The 20,893-nt window shown below is 39.8% G+C and overlaps 4 protein-coding genes across 4 annotated transcripts; 1 reads left to right on the forward strand and 3 right to left on the reverse strand.

The window, feature by feature from the left end:
- Positions 1-272: 272 nt before the first annotated feature.
- Positions 273-4,338, reverse strand: uck2b (uridine-cytidine kinase 2b). Its single transcript, XM_062526899.1, has 7 exons — positions 4,031-4,338; positions 2,858-3,017; positions 2,619-2,715; positions 2,380-2,522; positions 2,168-2,265; positions 2,021-2,069; positions 273-1,830 (listed from the first exon to the last, which is right to left on the reverse strand). Exons 1-7 carry the CDS (start codon positions 4,268-4,270, stop codon positions 1,697-1,699), a joined length of 921 nt encoding a protein of 306 aa, XP_062382883.1. The 5' UTR covers positions 4,271-4,338; the 3' UTR covers positions 273-1,696.
- Positions 479-11,435, forward strand: aldh9a1b (aldehyde dehydrogenase 9 family, member A1b). Its single transcript, XM_062526888.1, has 12 exons — positions 479-682; positions 4,720-4,897; positions 5,141-5,286; positions 5,382-5,511; positions 5,775-5,909; positions 6,340-6,536; positions 6,811-6,951; positions 7,447-7,635; positions 9,298-9,385; positions 9,588-9,729; positions 10,238-10,350; positions 10,761-11,435. Exons 1-12 carry the CDS (start codon positions 659-661, stop codon positions 10,853-10,855), a joined length of 1,578 nt encoding a protein of 525 aa, XP_062382872.1. The 5' UTR covers positions 479-658; the 3' UTR covers positions 10,856-11,435.
- Positions 11,436-11,537: 102 nt separating this feature from the next.
- Positions 11,538-14,951, reverse strand: zte38 (zebrafish testis-expressed 38). The gene is made up of 12 exons (XM_062526910.1): positions 14,848-14,951; positions 14,225-14,369; positions 14,045-14,108; positions 13,921-13,957; positions 13,770-13,790; positions 13,500-13,526; positions 13,130-13,197; positions 12,756-12,904; positions 12,244-12,461; positions 11,965-12,010; positions 11,824-11,861; positions 11,538-11,727 (listed from the first exon to the last, which is right to left on the reverse strand). Exons 1-12 carry the CDS (start codon positions 14,890-14,892, stop codon positions 11,677-11,679), a joined length of 909 nt encoding a protein of 302 aa, XP_062382894.1. The 5' UTR covers positions 14,893-14,951; the 3' UTR covers positions 11,538-11,676.
- A 1,064-nt stretch (positions 14,952-16,015) lies between these two features.
- Positions 16,016-18,772, reverse strand: prdx1 (peroxiredoxin 1). Its single transcript, XM_062526921.1, has 6 exons — positions 18,722-18,772; positions 17,930-18,035; positions 17,564-17,717; positions 17,330-17,452; positions 17,104-17,234; positions 16,016-16,653 (listed from the first exon to the last, which is right to left on the reverse strand). The coding sequence occupies exons 2-6, from the start codon at positions 18,033-18,035 to the stop codon at positions 16,568-16,570; spliced, it is 600 nt and encodes a 199-aa protein (XP_062382905.1). The 5' UTR covers positions 18,722-18,772; the 3' UTR covers positions 16,016-16,567.
- Positions 18,773-20,893: the final 2,121 nt, after the last annotated feature.

Raw genomic sequence — 20,893 nt, forward strand, 5'->3', positions numbered from 1 at the left:
TTCTCTTGTGGCTCGCTCGCCTGGGGTCATTCGATTTCATGCAGCGCTGCGCAGATCTGGCTAAACGTCATGCCTGCCTGACTTAAACACAATGCAAACATACATTGTTATAAGTCTAGCATGCATCACGTTTAGCCAGATCTGGCCAGCGCGACATAAAGAATGATCATTTTCATTATACTGTGTCAGAGACGTGTGGAAGTTACTGTGTCCACTTCAAGCATGTACACCGACACAAAAAGATAGTCCATTACATTGCCACAAAAACAACATAAGATACAAAACTTTTATTTCGTCTTCTGACAAATTACAAAGGTACATGTACCACATGAGTATGCAATTCTATCCACCTTACTCACCTGGAGATGACTCACTGCACCATCCAAGTCAATATAGTTAATTTGACAGTTTTACCTACCATTTAATATTACTGATTCAATCTCCTTAGAATGATCACAATTAAATGAAAAAAAAAAAAAAAAATGCGAGGCATTTCTCTGCATTTTGGTGTGAAAACTGATATATGATAGATACAGAAATATCAATCCATTGAGGCAAACCTAGCTAAGTTTTACGGGTTTGAATCTACTTATCCACAGGATAACTCCAGAAATTCTGACCGGATGATTTTGATTGGAGAAGACCAATGTGACAACACATGGCTCATTTTCTCCAAGGAAAGGTCAGAAAATATTCATATTCATTTGTTAAGGTCCTCTTATTCAAGTCTTTCCCAGTTTTTGTATTTTCCCCCACGGCAATCTGCTTTAGAAAAGATTACGTACTTTACATTGACTGCCACTAAAGAACTGTCCCCATTTGCACCAAAGTTACACTAGCTTTTGAAAGTCATTTTCAATTAAATATACATGTAAATTGCAACCCTATATAATTGAAATATGATTAACATGCTAGCAAAACAATAGAACCCATCTGACATATCTGAAACAGTAAAAGAAAAACAACTCTTAAGATACATTACAGTAAATGTACAAAAGTAAAATCCCAGATTGGATTTATTCATGGTCTACAAAAGATAAAGATTAAGAACTAGGCCCCGAGTTTGAAAAGAACATTTTTTTCCTCCCAAGTTGCAATCAGATCTCTGACATGAACCTCCTTTCGCATGTGACACATAATGGCAGTGTGCCAGTCACCAGGGTGCAGGGAGACAAAGCTGGAACCTCAAAAGCCTCGCCTCTAGTCTCCTCCATCCACTTTATTTGATGATGCAGTTCAAGGCGGGACAAGACACAATGGGAAAGCAGTGAATTCTAAGAGAGCATTTTCCCTCTCAACCCATTTCCAATCTCCCCTACTCAGAAATTAAAAACCGAACACCCATCATCACAAAAACACTTATTGCTGAATCCCCATGGACAGGGCTTGCATTGTGCTTCCTTAGATCAAACCCAGGAAGGATTTTTCTTTTTTTAAATAAAAAAACCCCTAGATATTTCAACTAAACTAGAAGTCCACATTTTTAAATGGAGTCCATTTCCTTCTTTCTTCAATACCTTAGTTTTTTTATATAAACAAACAATACTGTAATGCTGTTATGGGAACCATTGTAAATTCCTAAAATGCTGAACAATACAAATGCATGTAAATTCTGCCAAGGCCGTGTCATTTTTGCTTCGTCCCCAGTCCAGGCATTGCATATGGTCCTCCTTCTGAAGAGGATAAAGATTGAACATCAATGGGGCCTGCTGGACTCTGAAGTCCTCCGTTTCCGTGGTGTCACATGACCATTCATGCAACCACTCTGTCGTTTGGAGAATCCGCCATTCATAATGTCCTGTATGTGCTGCACGATCAAGTTTATTGCCACTGAAAAAATGAAAGACAGCTTACACCATTGCCAGCCATTAGTCCACTACATGATCCATTATAAATATAGCAAAGAATATTCCTTCTCTGTGGCTTGTCAATAGCAGAGGACCCCCCAACCACTCCCCTAACACACACAGTCTCAAAACTTAAACAATGTTGTCATACTATATAAGAGATGTATCCTTACCAAGATTGTCTGCTCCACGTGGAATGATGACATCTGCATATTTCTTTGTCTGGAAACAATAAATACATAAGTACATACTAAAAGCAACATCTGACTAAGTATGAGAGACTGGGGATTCATAGAGACAGGTAAGAGCAGCAAACTCACTGGCAGGCAGAACTCCTCAAAAGCTGGCTTCACAAAAGTTATATACTGGGTCAACACCTGTTCTAGGTCTCTGCCACGTTCTTCAATGTCCCTTAAAACTGGCCAAAGCATAAAGAATGCATGCAATTATATATGTGTAATACAGACACCAATAAGACTTTTTCCAGTTTGAATTTCAGAGCCATTGCTTTTATTGCATGCAGCAGTCTCACCTCTTCGAGAGAGACGAGTGTCCGCATCCGTGTCCACAAAGAGCTTCATCTGAAAGAGGTCTCTGATCTCCTGGGAGTAAAATATAAGGATGCCCTCGAACAGCACTACATCAGCTGGGTACAGGGTCACAAACTCATCCTTTCTGAAATCAGCAATGAAAGAAATGCATTCTTCAGATTGATCATTTTACAGCGATTAACAGTTCTGAACCTGAAGAGTTCAATGTGTTTTTTAAGACCTGGAATGGGTGATGAAGTCATATACTGGAATCTGAACGGTCTTCCCCTCCATGATGTCATGAAGTGTCTTCTTGATGAGTTCATTGTCAAAAGCATCTGTCAATGCAATTGAGCATCAAGTGCATGAGACAGGATACCAATAACAAAACAAAACTCTGAACAACAACAAAAAAATGATTGTGATAAAAGAAGTCCATGATAGTCCATGTCATTTTGGCTCCTATGGGCTTTGTGTTACCTGGGTGGTCGAAGTTGAATTGGCCTTTGATTGCTTTGGCTTTTTGTTCCGGGGTGAGCTCCTTATAGAAGCTGTCCTGGCTGAGGGTAGCAACCTGGCGTTGGTGATGGTCGATCTTATTCTGCCCCAGCAGCTCCATTATCTTCTCACATACTGAGGACTGTCAGAGTTAAGCATTAGTACATTTCATGCAAGTTCATTGGAGATCTAATCACACGCAGTAAGAACTTATTGGGGCAGGAATGTTTCCAAGCTAAGTGTGTCAGCTCATGTGTTAGACAACTCTGAAGTCAACCAACACCACATTCCATGTAAGGGAATTCCATGGGACATGTGGCACAGGTCCAAGTTCACTAACTTCATAAAATGGAACACCCAGTAAAGCTTTGGGGACTTTATCAAAGACTGAAGGGACTGGCGTACACTACCTATTCTTGTGTCAAAATGCAACTGGTGTGAACTAGTACATTAATAATTAATGTTAATTTAGAAACTAACATAAATAGAGTAGGCTACCAACAACCACGCCGGTCACTATCACTGGGCCCATCTTGGCAAAAGAGGTTTTATTATTATTTTGTCTCCATTTCCTTAAACGGAGATCAACGTCTTTAGGTCACCGACGTCATTTTATAAATATTAACATGCACATCCTTGGTACTTCCTCCTCCCGGGCCGGCGTGCTTTCCCGAGCGTTGACGATAACGTTACCTACCTAGCTAACATTAGCCCATGCCCGGGCCAAATCTGATAGAACTCTGAATTCGCACGTGTCAATCTGTTATTATCCAGATGAGGGGGGAATTTCATTTCGGTGAGAGAGGGGGGAAAACCCATTTCAAACCGATTTGATTTAAAACCATGGGGCCATGTTTAATCTATGGATATTGTGCCACGCAATGTTATTTCCAGCCAACGTTAGCTCTACTTGGCTGGCTATGCGGCTGAGCTAATGTCAGTCACGTAAGTTTGTCAAGAGGATCATAAAATATAATAATTATGCTACTTTTCAACACTAACTACGTTAAGTCTCAATGACTCAAGAGAAACACATTACTTTTCCCGGGAAAACGTTAACGTGATACAAAAAACAATGGCCACTGCTTTCTAGTGAAAATCTGACCTAGATTAGTCACAAATTCACATGACGTTAATATAAATATCAATGCTAACCTTGCCACTAGCTGTTCCTCCAGATACGCCGATAAGAAAAGGTTGTTTGCTTCTCTGTTCATTTTCAGTGGATTTGATCCGTGTCTCACTATCTCCAGCCATGCTCGCAACTGGCTTAACAAATAAGAAGTGCAACCTGTTTCTAGTTCCGTGGAAACGTGTACCACCCGTCACGGACCCCAATTTAAACGTTCCGATTCTGTTAACAATAAGCCTACACTGAACTAAAAATGTATACATCACCAAGCACCATACACACGGATATGTAATAGCTCTTATCTCTTCAATTGATCCACTTCATATTTTATAATAATACATAGATGGAATCGCCCTCTACGTCACTTCAACTCAACCTATCAATATTGAACTGTCACGTCTTCAATGTCCCGCCCTCGATCTGTGTGCTGAATGTTTCTGAACATTTCGCACAAAATATTTAGCCGGCGACGTCGTAGGAAGATCGTCTAGAGCTGAATGTGACTCGTAATCATTAAGAAGAACAACATAGTGACTTATGAGTAGGTAGGCTAAACAAACATTGCGGTTCTCTAGCGGTTATCGCTACTCCAGTTCTTCTTCAATGGGTGTTTTGTCTTGCTTGTATTATCTTACAAACGGACGTTTCTAGTGAGAATAAGTAATAAACAGCCGATTTCAGGTGTACAACTTAAGTTGCATGCATTTCAAAGATGCCTCTTGTGAAGTTCTTGGTCCAGCGCCTCCGTGTGCCATCTCTACGGCACGAGATCTCAAGAAGTGCCTCTTCGGGTACCATGGTTATCAAAGACCCTCTCAACTTTTGGGGTGCAGATCGAGTGAAACTTCATGATGCAGCAAATACAGAGGCTGTTTATGAACCTGCCACTGGTAAGTAGTCTATATCAGATCTTTGTTTTTAAGGACTCCAGATCCAGTTATTGAACGTCCATCAGACTTCGATCTGTTGTTGACATATGGGTCATCACATGACTAGCAACTTTCAACCCTTGGATGGATGAGCTAGCCTACATCTTGGCTCCTGTGTGTAAAATCATATGATCAATGTTTGGTGGTATTTGACTTACAGTAGGCCCATTGCACGTTGATTTACATGTTGACATTTGGTTACAGGACGGGTTCTATGCCAGCTGGAGCACTGTGGACCAAAGGAGGTGAACCAGGCAGTGTTGCATGCACAGACAGCCTTTGGGGTTTGGAGTAAGATGGCAGGAATGGAGAGAGCCAAAGTGATGCTGGAGGCAGCCCGCATTATTGAGGTATCGCTGATCATGAAGAGAATTATGGGTAGTTGGTTACTGTCTGTTTCAAATGCATGATTCTTGTTTTTTTTTAAAAACAACTACCTTGATAGAGTCGAAGGGAAGATATTGCAGAGGCAGAAGTGGTGAACAATGGGAAATCCATCACAGAGGCCCGTATGGATGTGGACTCAGCTCGCCTGTGTATTGAATACTATGCTGGACTTGCCACCACTCTGGCAGGTTGGTAGGCTACTGCACCAACTTGTGAACTTCAAGGCAAAAGAGGAGTTTACGAGAATACATTGTGACATTGTTTTCCTGTAGATTTAGGATGCATTGAGCAAAACAATACTTAGTTCAACGTACTGTACTAAACCTAATAATTTGTCCAAATAATCATTCTTCTGCATTTAATTAGTGTGACAGATGCAAGCATTGTCACACTGAGAAAAAATGCAAGTTTTCACTACATGCTACATGATAATTTTGTCTTTCCATCTTAGGACAACATGTCCAGTTACCTGGTGGTTCATTCGCCTACACACGACGTGAGCCCCTTGGTGTGTGTGTTGGAATCGGCGCTTGGAATTACCCTTTTCAAATCGCAGCTTGGAAGTCAGCGCCAGCCCTTGCTTGTGGTATCAACTGCTTATCCCCTCACAGACATATCTAGTGCTTTATCACAAATACCTCTTTTGGAGATGAAGAGTTGCTCAGCCCGTCCAAGTCTTATTGTTTCCGTAGGGCAAAGTCCAAACGATATTTACTGAGTATGAGTTGTTGGTTATTTTGTGTGAATACACTGAAACTCAGCAACAAGACCTTGATGAGGGAATCAAAGTATAGGATTAGATCTGTGATCTACACCTTTAACATTGATAAATGTATCAGTAGCAAAGTTCTTTTAAGACTCATATAGGGCTCTATTTTTAAATTATGGGCAAAGTGCAAAGTCTTCAGTGTAACAAAAGTTAATCTAATTACAAGGCAATTCATCTATTTGGTTAGTCACTTTGGACAAAAGCTTGTTGACAGAGTGTTGATCACTGGAATTTGTTTTTTTACTAGGAAACTCCATGGTGTTCAAGCCATCACCAGTGACCCCTGTGACTGCAGTTCTTCTGGCTGAGATCTATGCCCAAGCTGGTGCCCCCAGCGGGTTATATAACGTAGTGCAGGGTGGGCAGGAAACGGGCATGCTGCTGTGCCATCACCCATCTGTGGCAAAGGTCTCTTTCACAGGGAGCGTCCCCACCGGCAAGAAGGTAACACACCACCTGTCCTTCAGGGGGAACGTTCCTCTTGATATCATTGTTTAGCTGTTCAAAAGGAAAATATTGAACTAATTAAAATTATTTTAAAAATATTTAATGTATAGCTTAGGGAAAATGTACAATGTATATCTATGTGTGATTGACCATGAACAGCATTGGGCTTACATGCCCGACCGTAGCTACTTACTGTACACACAATCTGTGAGTCACCATGAGCTAAGTGACCATTTTTATTTTTCTTATTTGTGCTGTCCTCACTCTGCAGATTATGGAGATGGCTTCCAGTGGGGTGAAGCCAGTGACACTAGAGCTTGGTGGGAAGTCTCCTCTCATCATCTTTGAGGACAGTGACGTGGAGAACGCTGTCAGAGGGGCACTTATGGCAAACTTTTTGTCTCAAGGCCAGGTGCAGAAAATAGTTTCCTTCCTGGTTTGGGTTGGATTGTGGATTGATTGACTGTCGGATTGAAAAGTGTTACAGCTTTATCATACGTCAGGGTATCCCTAATTAGATTGAAGCTTAAAATGTCCTCTTAATCAGACAAAGTAGTTAGTATGTAGACTCTGTGCACATTTCAACTACCTATACTTTATTAAACCTAAAAAGGTGTCTTATGCTTGTCACTTCAGTCACATCCCATTTTTAATCCATAGGGTTTAATATGATATTGGTCCACCCTTTGCAGCTATAACAGCTTCAGGTCTTTTGGGAAGGCTTTCCAACAAATACTTTTGGCAATATAGTGTATATGAAAGGAGCACCTGTTCTGTTAGCTTCACAGAAGAAAGTGTGCACTGGGATTAAAAATGGAAGAACTGTTGGAGAGGAATGTAATTCTTCCTTAGTTTGTCCTTTACTCCGCTCTCTGATGCTTCTCCCCTCTGCCCTCCTGCCCTTTAGGTTTGCAGTAATGGAACTCGAGTGTTTGTCCAGAGGCAGATTCTGCCTCAGTTTTTGGAGGAGGTGGTGCGAAGAACTAAAGCCATCCAGATTGGAGACCCACTGCTGGAGCAGACACGCATGGGTGCTTTAGTAAACAGGCCACACCTGGACAAGGTGCTGGGATTTATCAGCCAGGCTAAAGAAGAGGTAAGAAAATATTTAATCTCATCTGTCTTCTTAATTCATTCCAGTTAAAGGCAACACAAGGCAAGGAAAGGCAGTTTATTTGTATAACGCATTTCTTACACCAGACATTTCAATGTGCTTTACAGTAAAAATGAGAGAACAGTACAACTGAAGAAAACAAAGATGATGAGGCATAAATGCTTAACAACAAATAATAAAAGACTTTCAATAGAATCATACAAAGTGCATGCCACCTAAAGGTGAAATCTGGCGAGTTTTCACATAGATCCCTGTCTCTGGAGGTCAAGCAGCTACAGCGCTACACTCTGGGGTCATGGCTGTGAGCTCCCATGTACATGCCCCCAGAGTGACCTCTAGAAATGGAGATCTATGTGAAAACTTGCTGGATTTCTCCTTAAATTTCACATTGTATAGTAGGTTTTATTTATATAGTGCATTTTTCATGCACAATGTGCAACACAAAGTTTTATACTCAGGGTGCTTGCTCAAGTCTTGAAAGTCTTAAAAGGTATGGAATTTTAAAGTGCCTTTTTCCAGACCTTGAAAAGTTTGGAATTTTGTAGAAAAGTCTTGGAAAAGTCTTGAAGTGTAGCTCATGAAGAACTGATGCAAGTACTCAGACTGAACATGACTGATATACCCTCCACAATTTTGCGACTTTTGCAATTTCATTTTTTTCCCATTTGCAATCGAAATCCATAATTTCATGACAGTGTTTTCTAAAACATTACAAGGATTTTTGCAATGTTTTTCATTTTAAACCTCATCTAGGATGATCTCTAGATATCAGTCTCTCAAGTCTGTTCAAGATTCAAGATTGTCTTCATTAATTCAACTCAATTCAATTCAGTGATAGGAAGAAACCTTGGTTAGTGATAGGAAGAAACCTGTGCAGTTCCACAACTCAAGGGGCTGAACCATGCAGTAAATCAGTAGCTAGGGTAGGCTAGGATGTCCATAGATTTTGCAGAGGCAATATCCAATATGATATACAACATGATGTAAAAAGATCCTTTATTCTTGAGTTTACATGTTTTTTTCCTGTTGGATTATATTTAAACAATCAATTTAACATTTTCAAAAATGTAATATGTTGAATATGGATGATAGTTCCAAAATCACTGAGTAATCATGTTTAATAATCGTGATGTCAATATTGAACAAAATAATCGTGATAATGATTGTTACCATAATCGAGCAACTCTAGTCCAGAGTTAGTGTTGAATCAAGGGGTGGGGTAGGTCGATCCTGCCATGGGCATCTGAGAGGGTCTTAGGGAGGGAGATGGTTCTGCCATGGGGGTCTCGGTATGGTTGCAATCTGCATTACATCTCATTATACTACCATTAGAGAGTAAAAATGATTGCGTGTTGGCAGCCTGACTACAAAACTACAAAATGTCGAGGCCTTGAAGAAAAAATTATACGTTTGGAAAAAGGTTGGAAAAAGTCTGGAATTTTTAGTTGACAAAAGAGCAAGCACCCTGTATACTGTATAGCAATTAAGACAAGAATTAGAAAAACACCATACTTTATACTTTGACACCATAGAAATGTAGTTAGTGAAATATGAAAGGTCTAATTTTGTTTTCTGATGATATCACTTTAGACATTATATTTATAGGTTCAGTTTATCATAACACCTAATTATTGTATTTTATAGGGAGCCAGGATACTTTGTGGGGGAGAACCCTTCATCCCTGCGGACCCAAAGCTCAAAGATGGTTACTACATGTCTCCGTGTGTGATTGGTTAGTCCTTCTTGTGTGTATTGGGTCTGCTGCACAGATTGTCCCATGCCTAGAAACTACTGTTATTTTATGATAAAAGAAAAAACTATCGACTGTATGGTCCATTTGATATTCAAATTCTTTTAAACACAACTCTGTGCTACAATTTATGTGCATAAACACACTATTTAAGAACAACTGATGTATGTATGTTTGTCCTCAGATAACTGTACGGATGACATGACATGTGTGCGGGAGGAGATTTTTGGGCCAGTGATGTCAGTATTGCCATTCGATACAGAAGAGGAAGTTCTTCAGAGAGCCAATGACTCTACCATGGGCCTAGCAGCTGGGGTCTTCACCAAGTAACAAAAGCACATTTGAAAACTGAATTCTTTGTTCAAGCCAGGTCACTTTTGTCACTAGAATTTCATCTGCCTTAGGAACTTCATCATGCATTGACACTACTCAACATACCTCTCTGTCAAACTCCAAAGCTGTATACAATTTTAAAACTTCATTTGAGTTAGGTAGGGATATTGTGTGGTAGGAGCAGGCTTCACTCAGTCTCTTATGTCTTTTTTCAGAGTGTTTGGGCAAACGTATATGCTTCATCAAAGAAGACAAAAGACTGCACTTTGCATACAAACATTTGTATGCAAAGTGCAACCTTTTGTCTTCTTTGATGTACAGATAGGGATATGACATTGGTTAGGCATGGTGAGCTGAATTGAAAACTATAGCAAATGCATGCTTTATGTACAGTACATTACATTAACCTTTTCAATGTATCAGGCCTAGGAGGGGCACATGACACCCCTATAGCAGAGCTGACATTTTCCCTCGGCTGTGTTGTTGCTTGCTGCATTGCAGAGATGTGAAACGTGCGCACCGTGTGGTGGAGAACCTGCAGGCTGGTGCCTGCTTCATTAACAACTACAACATCACTCCTGTAGAGGTGCCATTTGGAGGCTACAAAGCATCAGGTTTGCTCTCGTGCACCTACACAAAACACACACACCTCTGTATTTAAACTGGTACACCAGAGCTGGTCCTATGCTATTCTGGGCCGGGGAGCAACCATTACGCATTTTGGGGGCCCCCTTTCAGACCTGGGCCCGGTAGTTGCTCTCCTTGGTCCCTCCGCAGAACCAGCCCCTGCTGTACACTAAGCAACTTGCATGCTCTTAAATACATTTTTCTGAAACTGTTTATCCTAGCTTGATCCAATCTGTTCGCATTGCAAAGCCATTAACATCCATGAAAGTCATGTAAAAATTGGAAGTTTTCCGTGATTACGTCATTTTGGTTATTTAAAATGAAATTAACACTATTTCATTTGGATATCTGTTTGGTTCTGTGTTGTGCATGAACATTTTCCCTGTATCTGTCACAGGTATCGGAAGAGAGAATGGTCAAGTTACCACTGAATTCTACTCTCAGCTGAAGACAGTGGTGGTGGAGATGGGGGACGTGGACAGTCTCTTTTAAGTACAAGTACAAGTCCCGTGAGGACACACCAGATGCTGCTAGACCATGCCTTGAGCCTTAAACATGTTGAAGCTGGCCACCTCAGCACTGGCCCAGACTTTATATCTATTTTGTGTTAAGTGCACTATTTTGATTGACCACAAGGTGACACTATTGGGCTAAAATGTGCTTCATTCATGGGAATGATTATGCCTTTCATGACCAGCCTTAATTCAATTTTAGCCCATGTTTCAGTTGAACTTGTGAAAACTTTGACTTACCAGATGCTACTACCCTGCTGTATGATCAGAGTAGTATATAATCAATGTTACCGTATTTGTGATGGGACTGATTGATTTTTTTTTTTACACAAGTGTGCCAAAATCCTAAATATTCATTGTATAAATCATACAGTCTATAGTATAAATCATTAAGATTCATATTTACCGCAACATTACCCTGAAAATGTGATATTGTAAAATCAATGTTTAAGGAAGGACAGAGAGAGGGAGTCATCAAAGACCATTTATATTTTTCTTTTTGTGTTCAATAAAGGATAATACTATGAAGCATGAACAGTAAAAGATAACGTCTTAATAATCATTTCAGCGGTTCATTATTTCTTTACACTTTGTGAAAGAGTCATAAAAAATTATATTAGTATACATTAACAGTAGTTCTATACACTTTGTAAATATATAATATATAAATATATTAAAGTGAACTCTTGCAATACTATAAATAAATAAATAAATACATGTGCAGAATTATATCATATATCATCCAAGCATAAACTTGTTACTCTTCACTGCATACAGCCGGACTGTAAATCCTTTTCCGCATCATAGTTCTTTTTTTGTTCTCTTGGTCAGTTTGTTGCCCTGGATTTTCTTCTGTGTGGAAAAAATAAAATATATCTTATCCTCACCATCTTCATCTACAACATGTAGTACTGTCTGGATGAAAGTCTGGATTTTTTCACCAGTTACCTGAATCTTTTTGGGTTTCTTGAACTGCTCAATAGACTCTACAAAATGGAAATAAAACACAAATTAATTAAAATTTGTTCATTAGAAAATACAATTGACCATTACCAAATGTCACTAGTGGCAGTAAGACTGTGTGGCTACCTTCATCGGATGGTAGGTTGTCAGCAGTACATCCAATGTGGGCAGCCTATTTCAAGAGTTGAATGCAAGAACAGAGTCTGAATCAGTCTACCACTGACTACAAGTATGAAAACTGGAAAATATTAACACAATAGTTGTATCTCTGTTATGAAATCCATGTTGTAAGCTGTACTCCAGGGACAATTGCAAACTGCCTCAAATTGATTCACACACAGAAAGGCAACAAATTGTAACTAAGTATTGCCAACAACACCAAGGCCATAGATCTCCCAAGCACACCTCTTGGTTAGAGGTGAGAGGCACCTTCCCGATGTCCCTCAGATGGTTGCCTTCCTGCAACTTCTTGACACGTCCTTGTTCAGCTGCCACGCGCACCTTCATGGCGTGGAACGGGGTTTGAAGCTCGCCCACTCTGAAGTGTACCGCTGTGCCCTCGAACCACAGGTCATCACTCACGCCCTCCTTGAACCCAGGCGGCTCATAGTCAGATGGCGTAACTGAGGGGTAATAAATGTATTACTGTGAGCAAGATAGGGAACTTTAAACAAGGCAGCTGCTTTCTGAAACCTCTGCAACTGAGATCACTTTTTAGGATTTTCTAAATGCAATGGGTATAGCACACAGTTTTCAGCAGTTACCCAATTGACACCCAATTGATTATTCTGCCTTCTCTGCATCTCCTTTTATCTTACTGAATACAAACGATTATTATTTTTAATCATCAACAGATATCCTCCAGTTTCCTACAACTAAAGACCAATTCACAGCACATGTAGGATAATCTTCTTCACCATCATCATAGTAGTAGAGCCTCATGGTGAGAGAAACGTTGTTTGGGAGAACATCCAGATTCTGCATGAGGAGGAACAACTTCCTTATGAGAAGCACAGATGCCTTCTTTGTGTCCTCCATGGTCACCCTCATCTCAACATTCTCGTTTCTATGGTGTGGCGGAACATACATTAACGTTGAGTGTGAAAACGAGAGTAGAGTACCTGACCTATACATGTGTAACTGAGCTGTCTGAGAATGTTGTTAATAAACTTATTGTTACATTGTTCGGCTTCCACTCAACAACTTCTGTATGTCCCTCACTTCACTATATAAAATCTAATGGTGATCACTTCAGGCACTGATTAAAAAATGCAACAGTCAACAGCCTCACCTTATAAAGTCCATTTGTGGCCCGTTCTCTGTGTATACAAATTTAAACTGGTAGGACTCAATGATGTGCTATCAACATATGAAAAAAATAAAGGAAAACATCAAGACTGTGCATCTGTTTTTAGGGTGTAGCACCTATAATTGCTCAGACATACTGTATAAATTAAGTGATTGCCATCATTCATTGTAGCAATTTAAAAGAGCAATGTTGTACATGGTCCTCCTCTTGTTCCTATGTTCACTTACGCAAGAGACTTCCTCTATATTACAAATTGTTCCAATATTCAACTGCAAAATAAAACATGCCTACTGCCTAGCATCAACAACCTACAACAAAAGAGTTAGACAAAATTATATAAAAACAGACTTACATCGACATCTGCAGTTTTTGGACATACCTGTGGGGAGGAGGAGGGTAAACTTATTGAAAATATTTCTACAGTACCACATAAATTGCAGAGTAACATATTGAATCCACAATTCAATGTGCATAATACAGTTGCATGTATAACAGACTAATAATGTACCTTCACAAACACCTCTCCTTTATCAAAACAAAAACATGTGTGGAAAAAATGCACACAACCATTCAGCTGTTCATGAATTCGTAAACTGCTTTAAATATATAGTCTCCTACTTACCCCAATGAACACAATTTGCAACTGTAAAACCAACAATTGATCATTATAAGAAACAACAACAAAAACAGTACTTTTTTTTTTTTTTTTTACAAAAACAGTACTTATAAAATTTGCATGTAAAATGATGACAATATGTCAAATGAATCCTTACATATGACTTCTCCAAAGCATCAAAACACCCCATCATCCTAGAATCCAAAATTACATTAGTCATCTTAGTCTGACTGTCAGTCTCAGAAATATCTTCTACATCTAATCAATAAAGCAATACTTACCACCTAACAATTTTACAGGCCCCTCCTGAGGAGCTATCTTCTCTTAGAACTTTGATGCTCAAGTCTGAAAAAAGGGAGGGAGGGAGCAACAATGCACTAACGTTGTGTGTTCATTCCAGGTACATCGAGTAGCCTACAAAAGTAATGATAACTTTATCCGAAGTTAGAAGTTAACGTTACCTTCCAAGTATCTTGAGCGGTAGGCATCTTCTGGGAAAACCCCACGCAAGTAGGTAATGGAGGACACCGCAAGGGCCATCATTCGCTTCACAAAAAGAAGCGACTGTTCTTTCGTTTTAAGTTCGTTGTTGAATAACCCCGTCCACTGTGTTAGGGAGCAACTTGATGTTATGTTAACAAACATCAAATTATGTTTCAAAGTAACATTAACGTTAACATATGGCAACAAATGCCTGGACCCCTAAGGTAACTAATGGTAAAGTACATAATGTTATATTTCTCATCAATCAAAGTAGTGTTAGCTTAACTTATGTTAGCAAAGTCCTTCATGTAACATTAGCCAATGTTAACGTTAAGTTAAGGTGACAACAGCTGACAAACCAGCTACCTACACCTATCATAACTCTTAAAGTAATGTTGATGACAATCACAGGGGGGAAAATGTGAATGTCGATTTCCAAAAGGAGGGTAAGTTAACTTGGATGTTGTTAGCTAATGTTAAGGGATAAAGGTAGCTAACGTTAACATAACATCAATACCCAGATGACATTAATTCGTTAATTTACCAAACTACGTAATTTACAGACTACGTTGAATTAACTAACATTTTACAAAACACTCACCTCGGCAGTATCTTGTTTAATTGGCAGTTTAGTAACAGTGGCCATTTCTTACTTGTTATCTTGAAGCTTGTCCCTAAAAACTTGGGCAAAAGAACTGATGGAGATTGGAGAGAGAAACTGGATTTCTAACGCCCTCCCCTCACACTGCTCATTTCTGCTCGCGCATTCTGAGGTTGCGCTTTCTCATCTTTACTTACGCTCTATCTAGAGATTCTAGAAGGAGTAGAACATTTAAACTTTAAACAAAACTCATGTTACAGCTCATTTTTAGTACCTCTGCCAAGGTGGTTATGTTTTCATAGGGGTTTATTTGTCTGTCTGTCGGTCTGTTTGTTAGCAAGGATGGATTTCGGTCAAGCAAGGTCTGAAATGACCCAAGGAAGAAAGACATTGTGGGAGCTTTTTTTCTTTTACTGTCTGTGTGGGAGTGATCTAGCCTGGCATAGTCTTCAAGCTTCCGCTCAATTTTAATTTCCCTTCACTATATTAGTATGAGGGTTTGGTATGACCAGGCTATGGAGTGATCCATATCACCGTCTGGATTTAGGAGGCGGTTATGTTTTTAGAGGTGTAATTGCATGGTATGCTTGGTTCAAATGTATGACAACCAAGGCAATTTTTTACAGTCTATGCATACAACCAAGCCCACTAATAAATAGGGATCCAGGATCAGTAGCCTTGGATGATGTCAGATACTTGACAGTCATTGTCTCAACAGATCTTATCTTGTACTTAAAATATGTAGGCCTTTATTGGGAAATGCATGACAGTAGCCTATTAGGCTACTGTATTAGGTTGCAGATTACCCAAGAAAGGGAAACATGACATTTGTGTTTTAATAGCCTAAATTTTGAAGTTTTTGACACCGCACACAATAACGAAGGTGCCAGACATAAAACCCCAGAGAATCTTCAAAATAAACGGTCTGCCCACTTCAGTCCATATGCAAGTTCTTAATAGGCAGCCTACCTTTCGGTCAAAACGACCATCCTCGACCAACGGCCATCCTATCAGGGCATCTTACCTCATGCCCTGAGGATGGTTGTTTTAACAGCCTAGACATATTTTATTTCACCTAAGCCAGATTAAAACAAATCAAAATATAGCCAGCCGTGATGCTGTACTCTAAATTGTAAGATAACCATGTGTAGACACAGAGACAAAGACGTTCATCATCAAAAGTATTATCATTTAATAGAAAAGTCATTATCGTATACTGCATTTGCATTTAGGCTGTCTTATGGAAATGTTTTGGATAGTGAGCCACATAATGCTGCAACACCATGAATCACCAAAGAATGTCACACATTAGCCTACTCATTTTGGAATAGAGCACATTTGTATGCATGCTAATAAAGTGAACTTTGACCTGGGTTGCCAACCCTCCCCTATCTCTTTCTGGTATTGTGCAACAGGGGAGCATCTGTGCGTGTGTGAACAAGCAATAAATTCATTGAAAGGGACCCATGTCAGTAGTCATGTCAAGTAATTTCTTTTTAAACAAAACACAATGCAAATATGTTAAGGGAGAGCAAAACACAATACCGATACACAATACAGTTTAACTTAATAACAGGCAATGACAAGTTTGTTCACATTGGCATAAGGCTAACAGTCACAATAGACTGGCTTACAGTATGGTAAAGGAATGTTTTCTTCCATTCTTCAAAAAAAAAGAAAAAAAAACATGAACTAAACTAAAATGCAGAGTCTGGTCTTCTCAGTTCTGTTTGGAGAAGAAGTCTTTGCTCTTTTGGACATCAGGTTTGATGGTGTCTTTTCCTGGTTTCCAACCTGCTGGGCAAACTGTCAAACAGCCAAAAGTGTCAAATAAGAGCCACATTCTCCATGCCCAACTATCAATACATAAATTATTGGGCACTGCTTTCTACATTTGATTGACATTTATGACCGTAAACTCTGCTGTTCCTAACATAGGGTACCACAATGCAATAGTTCTCACAGTGCAACATCACTTCAAAATGTGATTTCCTGAGAAATGTGTTGATGCTCTTATTATCTGATATTCATTTGAATTTAAAGTGAAATTTTGCAAACAGTTTCCAGGCAGCATGCTATGAATGAATGTAAACGGAGAGTCAATACTTTGCAATACCTGTGACCTCCACTGTGTTTTAATTGTGATGATATGAATCACAGTAAGCTATTAGTAGTCAAATCTCTAACTAAACAGAGCTGTGCTCTGAAATTATTATGAATTATTAGAAAGACTATAAATAAGCTAGAAAGACATACCTTCTCCGTGTTTGTCGGTGAACTGAAATGCCTGAACCAGGCGCAAGGTCTCATCAATTGAGCGGCCCACTGGGAGGTCATTAATTGTGATCTGCCTCAGAATTCCCTTGTCATCAATGATGAAGAGACCTCTGAAGGGAGAAAACCACACATAATGAAACCTGTACTGTCTGGACGAGTGTCTTCCAAGATGACTGGGTTAAATGATGCAAGGTTTTTTCCTCACCTGTAGGCAATGCCCTCATCCTCTTTCAGCACACCATAATCTGTCGAAATGGAACGAAGGGTGTCCGCTACCAATGGAATCTTCATGTGACCAAGACCACCTTGTTTCCGAGGTGTGTTGATCCTGTAAGGCAGTCAGGAAACGTATTACAATTAACCAATATCTACCAAACCTATGTTTACTTAGTGTGGTAATTAGACTAATAATGTGATAATATAACGCTAATAAACTCACCAGGCAAGATGGCAGAAATGAGAGTCAACAGAGGCGCCAATGACCTCACAATCAATCTTCCTGAACTCTTCTGCTGCATCACTGAAAGCAATGATTTCCGTGGGACACACAAAGGTGAAATCCAGTGGATAGAAGAAGAACACCACATATTTCCCTAAAGAACAAACAAACATGATCCATAAGCAAACGTGACCCAGTTCTGTGAAAATGACTAGCGTTATCTGTCAATGAAAACAGATAATGCTACAGAGAGAGAGAGAGAGAGTAGGCTAAAATGATGAAAAGAACTGAGAAGCCTTTTTGACCATCATCAAAAACAAATACAAGCTGCCTTTGAAAGTAGCAGTTAATAACTCATTATCTCACCTCTGTAGTCAGACAACTTCAGATCCTTGAATTGGCCATCCGGCATCACAGCCTTGGCTGTAAAGTCTGGAGCCAGCTTTCCTATCTGAGCTTTGCCAGCAGCCATCTAAAATATGTTTAAAAGGCATTATGACATTAATACTGAATTAACAGGTCCTACATTGACAGCTGAAACCATGTCTCATCTTATGATAAACTTGAATTTTGACCACACGCAAGATTAGGACACAGACTACAGGGAATGCCCAAATTTAATTTTCTCCCAAAGTCTTGCAACAAAGTAACGCTAGAGGAAACTGAAAGCTACAATTATAGCCAATGATTGCTTTGAGAACGACCCGAAATAGCTGGGCTACTAGGCTACCACTTCCTTATTTAACGTTGTGTGAAGTTTCTTTGTGTGCCATTTTTGAATCGTTATACCTGATAACAGGCTAATATAGCCTATGCGCTGAACAGATTTATGCTATTTTAGTTTTTAAACATTAGTTGACAGTTTTTGAATACTGAATGAATTGAAATTAATGGCAATTCAGTTATACAAGCCTATAACCGAGTCCTCATAAAGCGATTTAAAAATGATATTTAACAGTCAAACATGACATTCCTTGGAAACACGAGATGTATCTCTTCAAAACAGCTTGGGAACTTTTCACGTTTGAGCCTAAAAAAAGTTTTATCCGGACTTAACAGCTCATTGCATTGCATCATAAGGCTAGAGAAGGCAACCGATCAAGTTCATGCTTCCTCATCTAATTGCCAAATTTACACGTTGGTGGTCTGCAGACTCACCTTTTCTTATGCGTTGGTCCTCTGTTCTCGAGAATATTACAACCCCCTCATCGGCTTGTACTTATAAGACCTCGCAGATCTCGCGATGACATCTCCACCTATGATCTCCACATTCCGTCTTTTTGACCACGGCCCACTTTTTTTTTTAACTATACACTTTGGCAGCATGACTTTGCACATTCAAACCAGACAGGGAAGTAGGCTAATTGGCTACACAGTTCCAGTACAGCAAGTTGATATGGGGCCATTACCATCATTGCCAGTAGGCCTGGCTGTTTTGTAAACCAACCGTTTTTCACGTTGCCCATGTCTATTTTTGTATGTCTACATGTCAATTTCTAGTGTAAAGAAAAAAAACCTACCATAACCCATTAACCATGCCTCTTATTTCACTGTAAGACACTGCCATAGTGAGCAATTGCAGAGAGCTGAGCTCCCACATACATAGACAGCATTCCTTGCCTCAGGAGGTCATAAGGTTGCATGCATCATATGACTTGGCTTCTCATTAGTCACAGTGGATGACAATGATCCCTAATAATATTTAAGATATGTTAGTACATCTTCTACTTTCTCACTATAACAGGCAACCAACCAACCAACCACGCACGCGCGCGTGCGTACACACGTACACACACACATACACACACACACACACACACACACACACACACACACACACACACACACACACACACACACACACACACACACACACACACACACACACACACACACACACACACACACACTAGAAATATTCCTCCCTGTGTAAATAGGCCTCTCATTGAAGGGGGTTAGGGTGTCATACATGTAGCCTACTACATGTGGGCTGTTTCTGAGAAAGTGGGAGGTATTTTATGACTTCCAAGAATAATGTGCTGCATCCTGATATGAATCACACCTCATTTTGCAATGTGTGCAAGGGAAAAGATTCCCTTTTTCTATGTCACCTGACAAGTCTGTCTGTCTGTGTGTGTGTGAGTGAGAGAAAAAGGAGAGCGAGGGAGAAAGAGAGAGAGAGCATGGTAGCATGAAGAGGAAACATATATGCAAAGTCAAATCATAGTTATGAGCAACATCCTCCATAATCTCCAGATATAGCAGACATAGGTGTCTGTCTATAAACTGAAGGTTACCGAGGTTGTCACTTGCACACTCTCACCTCAATCATCCTCCCTCATTTCCTCAACCACAAGTATGGCTCTTCAACTCGTTGCCATGGTTGCCACATGAAGAGCCAGATAAGAGGGTCTGGACACAATAGACTCACATTAAAACACAGCTGTGTGCATCAGATCTAATAAAGCACCAATGCCGGGCAGATAGGTCTGTAACCATTACATGAGATATGCATATGAAAACCTCAGTAGGTCCCTTGTATTCAACAGCTATAGAAGCTTTGTTTGATCCTTTAGTACTCCAATTTGCTGTGATCCACTCCACATGCACGACAGGAGTTTCATTCACTTTTTCATTCAGTACCTCTTTTTGTGTTTTAAAGCAAAAACATATTATGCAAGTTTTCACCCTTTTATGTGTTGTGTGTACATTGTAATAGATATCTGCTGCAGCCACGGCCTGTTCACAGGTCTGTCTTAAGTAAAAGTGCCTTTCTCAGTTCGCAAGCAGTAGTCTTTGGAAGGATAACACAAAGAATTACCCCCACAGCAGGCAGTGACAGCAGGAACCAACTCTAACAAGACTACCCCCCACTGATGGCTCCACACTACACACACACACCCATCTGATCACACTCGTTAACTCCTCTTGCTCATCAAAACAAATTACTCCAGAGGGGCATGCTCAAAAATAGGAGTGTGTAATCAACGTAAAACCTAAATTGACATATGAGGTGTTGAATACACCAGTACTCAGTACACACACTAGATTTTGGCTGAAGAGACCATTGAATAGTAGGACATCTTTGACACAATATTTAGAATACAATAAATGCATTTACATATTTGAACACTACATTTTAAAACGCTATACACTCTTAGCAGGTGACCCAGCTGTTTAGCTCTCTTAACCCGACATTTTCTCCCCTATCTGTTGTCCTCTTTGTTACTTCAGAGGCTGTAATATGTCTCTTCCATATCTATCCTTCTGTCCTATGGCAATAACTCAACGTAGCTATAGAGATTAGCTTTGGGCCAGTACAGGATATGG

The sequence above is a fragment of the Sardina pilchardus genome, chromosome 2, assembly GCF_963854185.1.
Source record: "Sardina pilchardus chromosome 2, fSarPil1.1, whole genome shotgun sequence".
NCBI lineage: Eukaryota > Metazoa > Chordata > Actinopteri > Clupeiformes > Clupeidae > Sardina > Sardina pilchardus.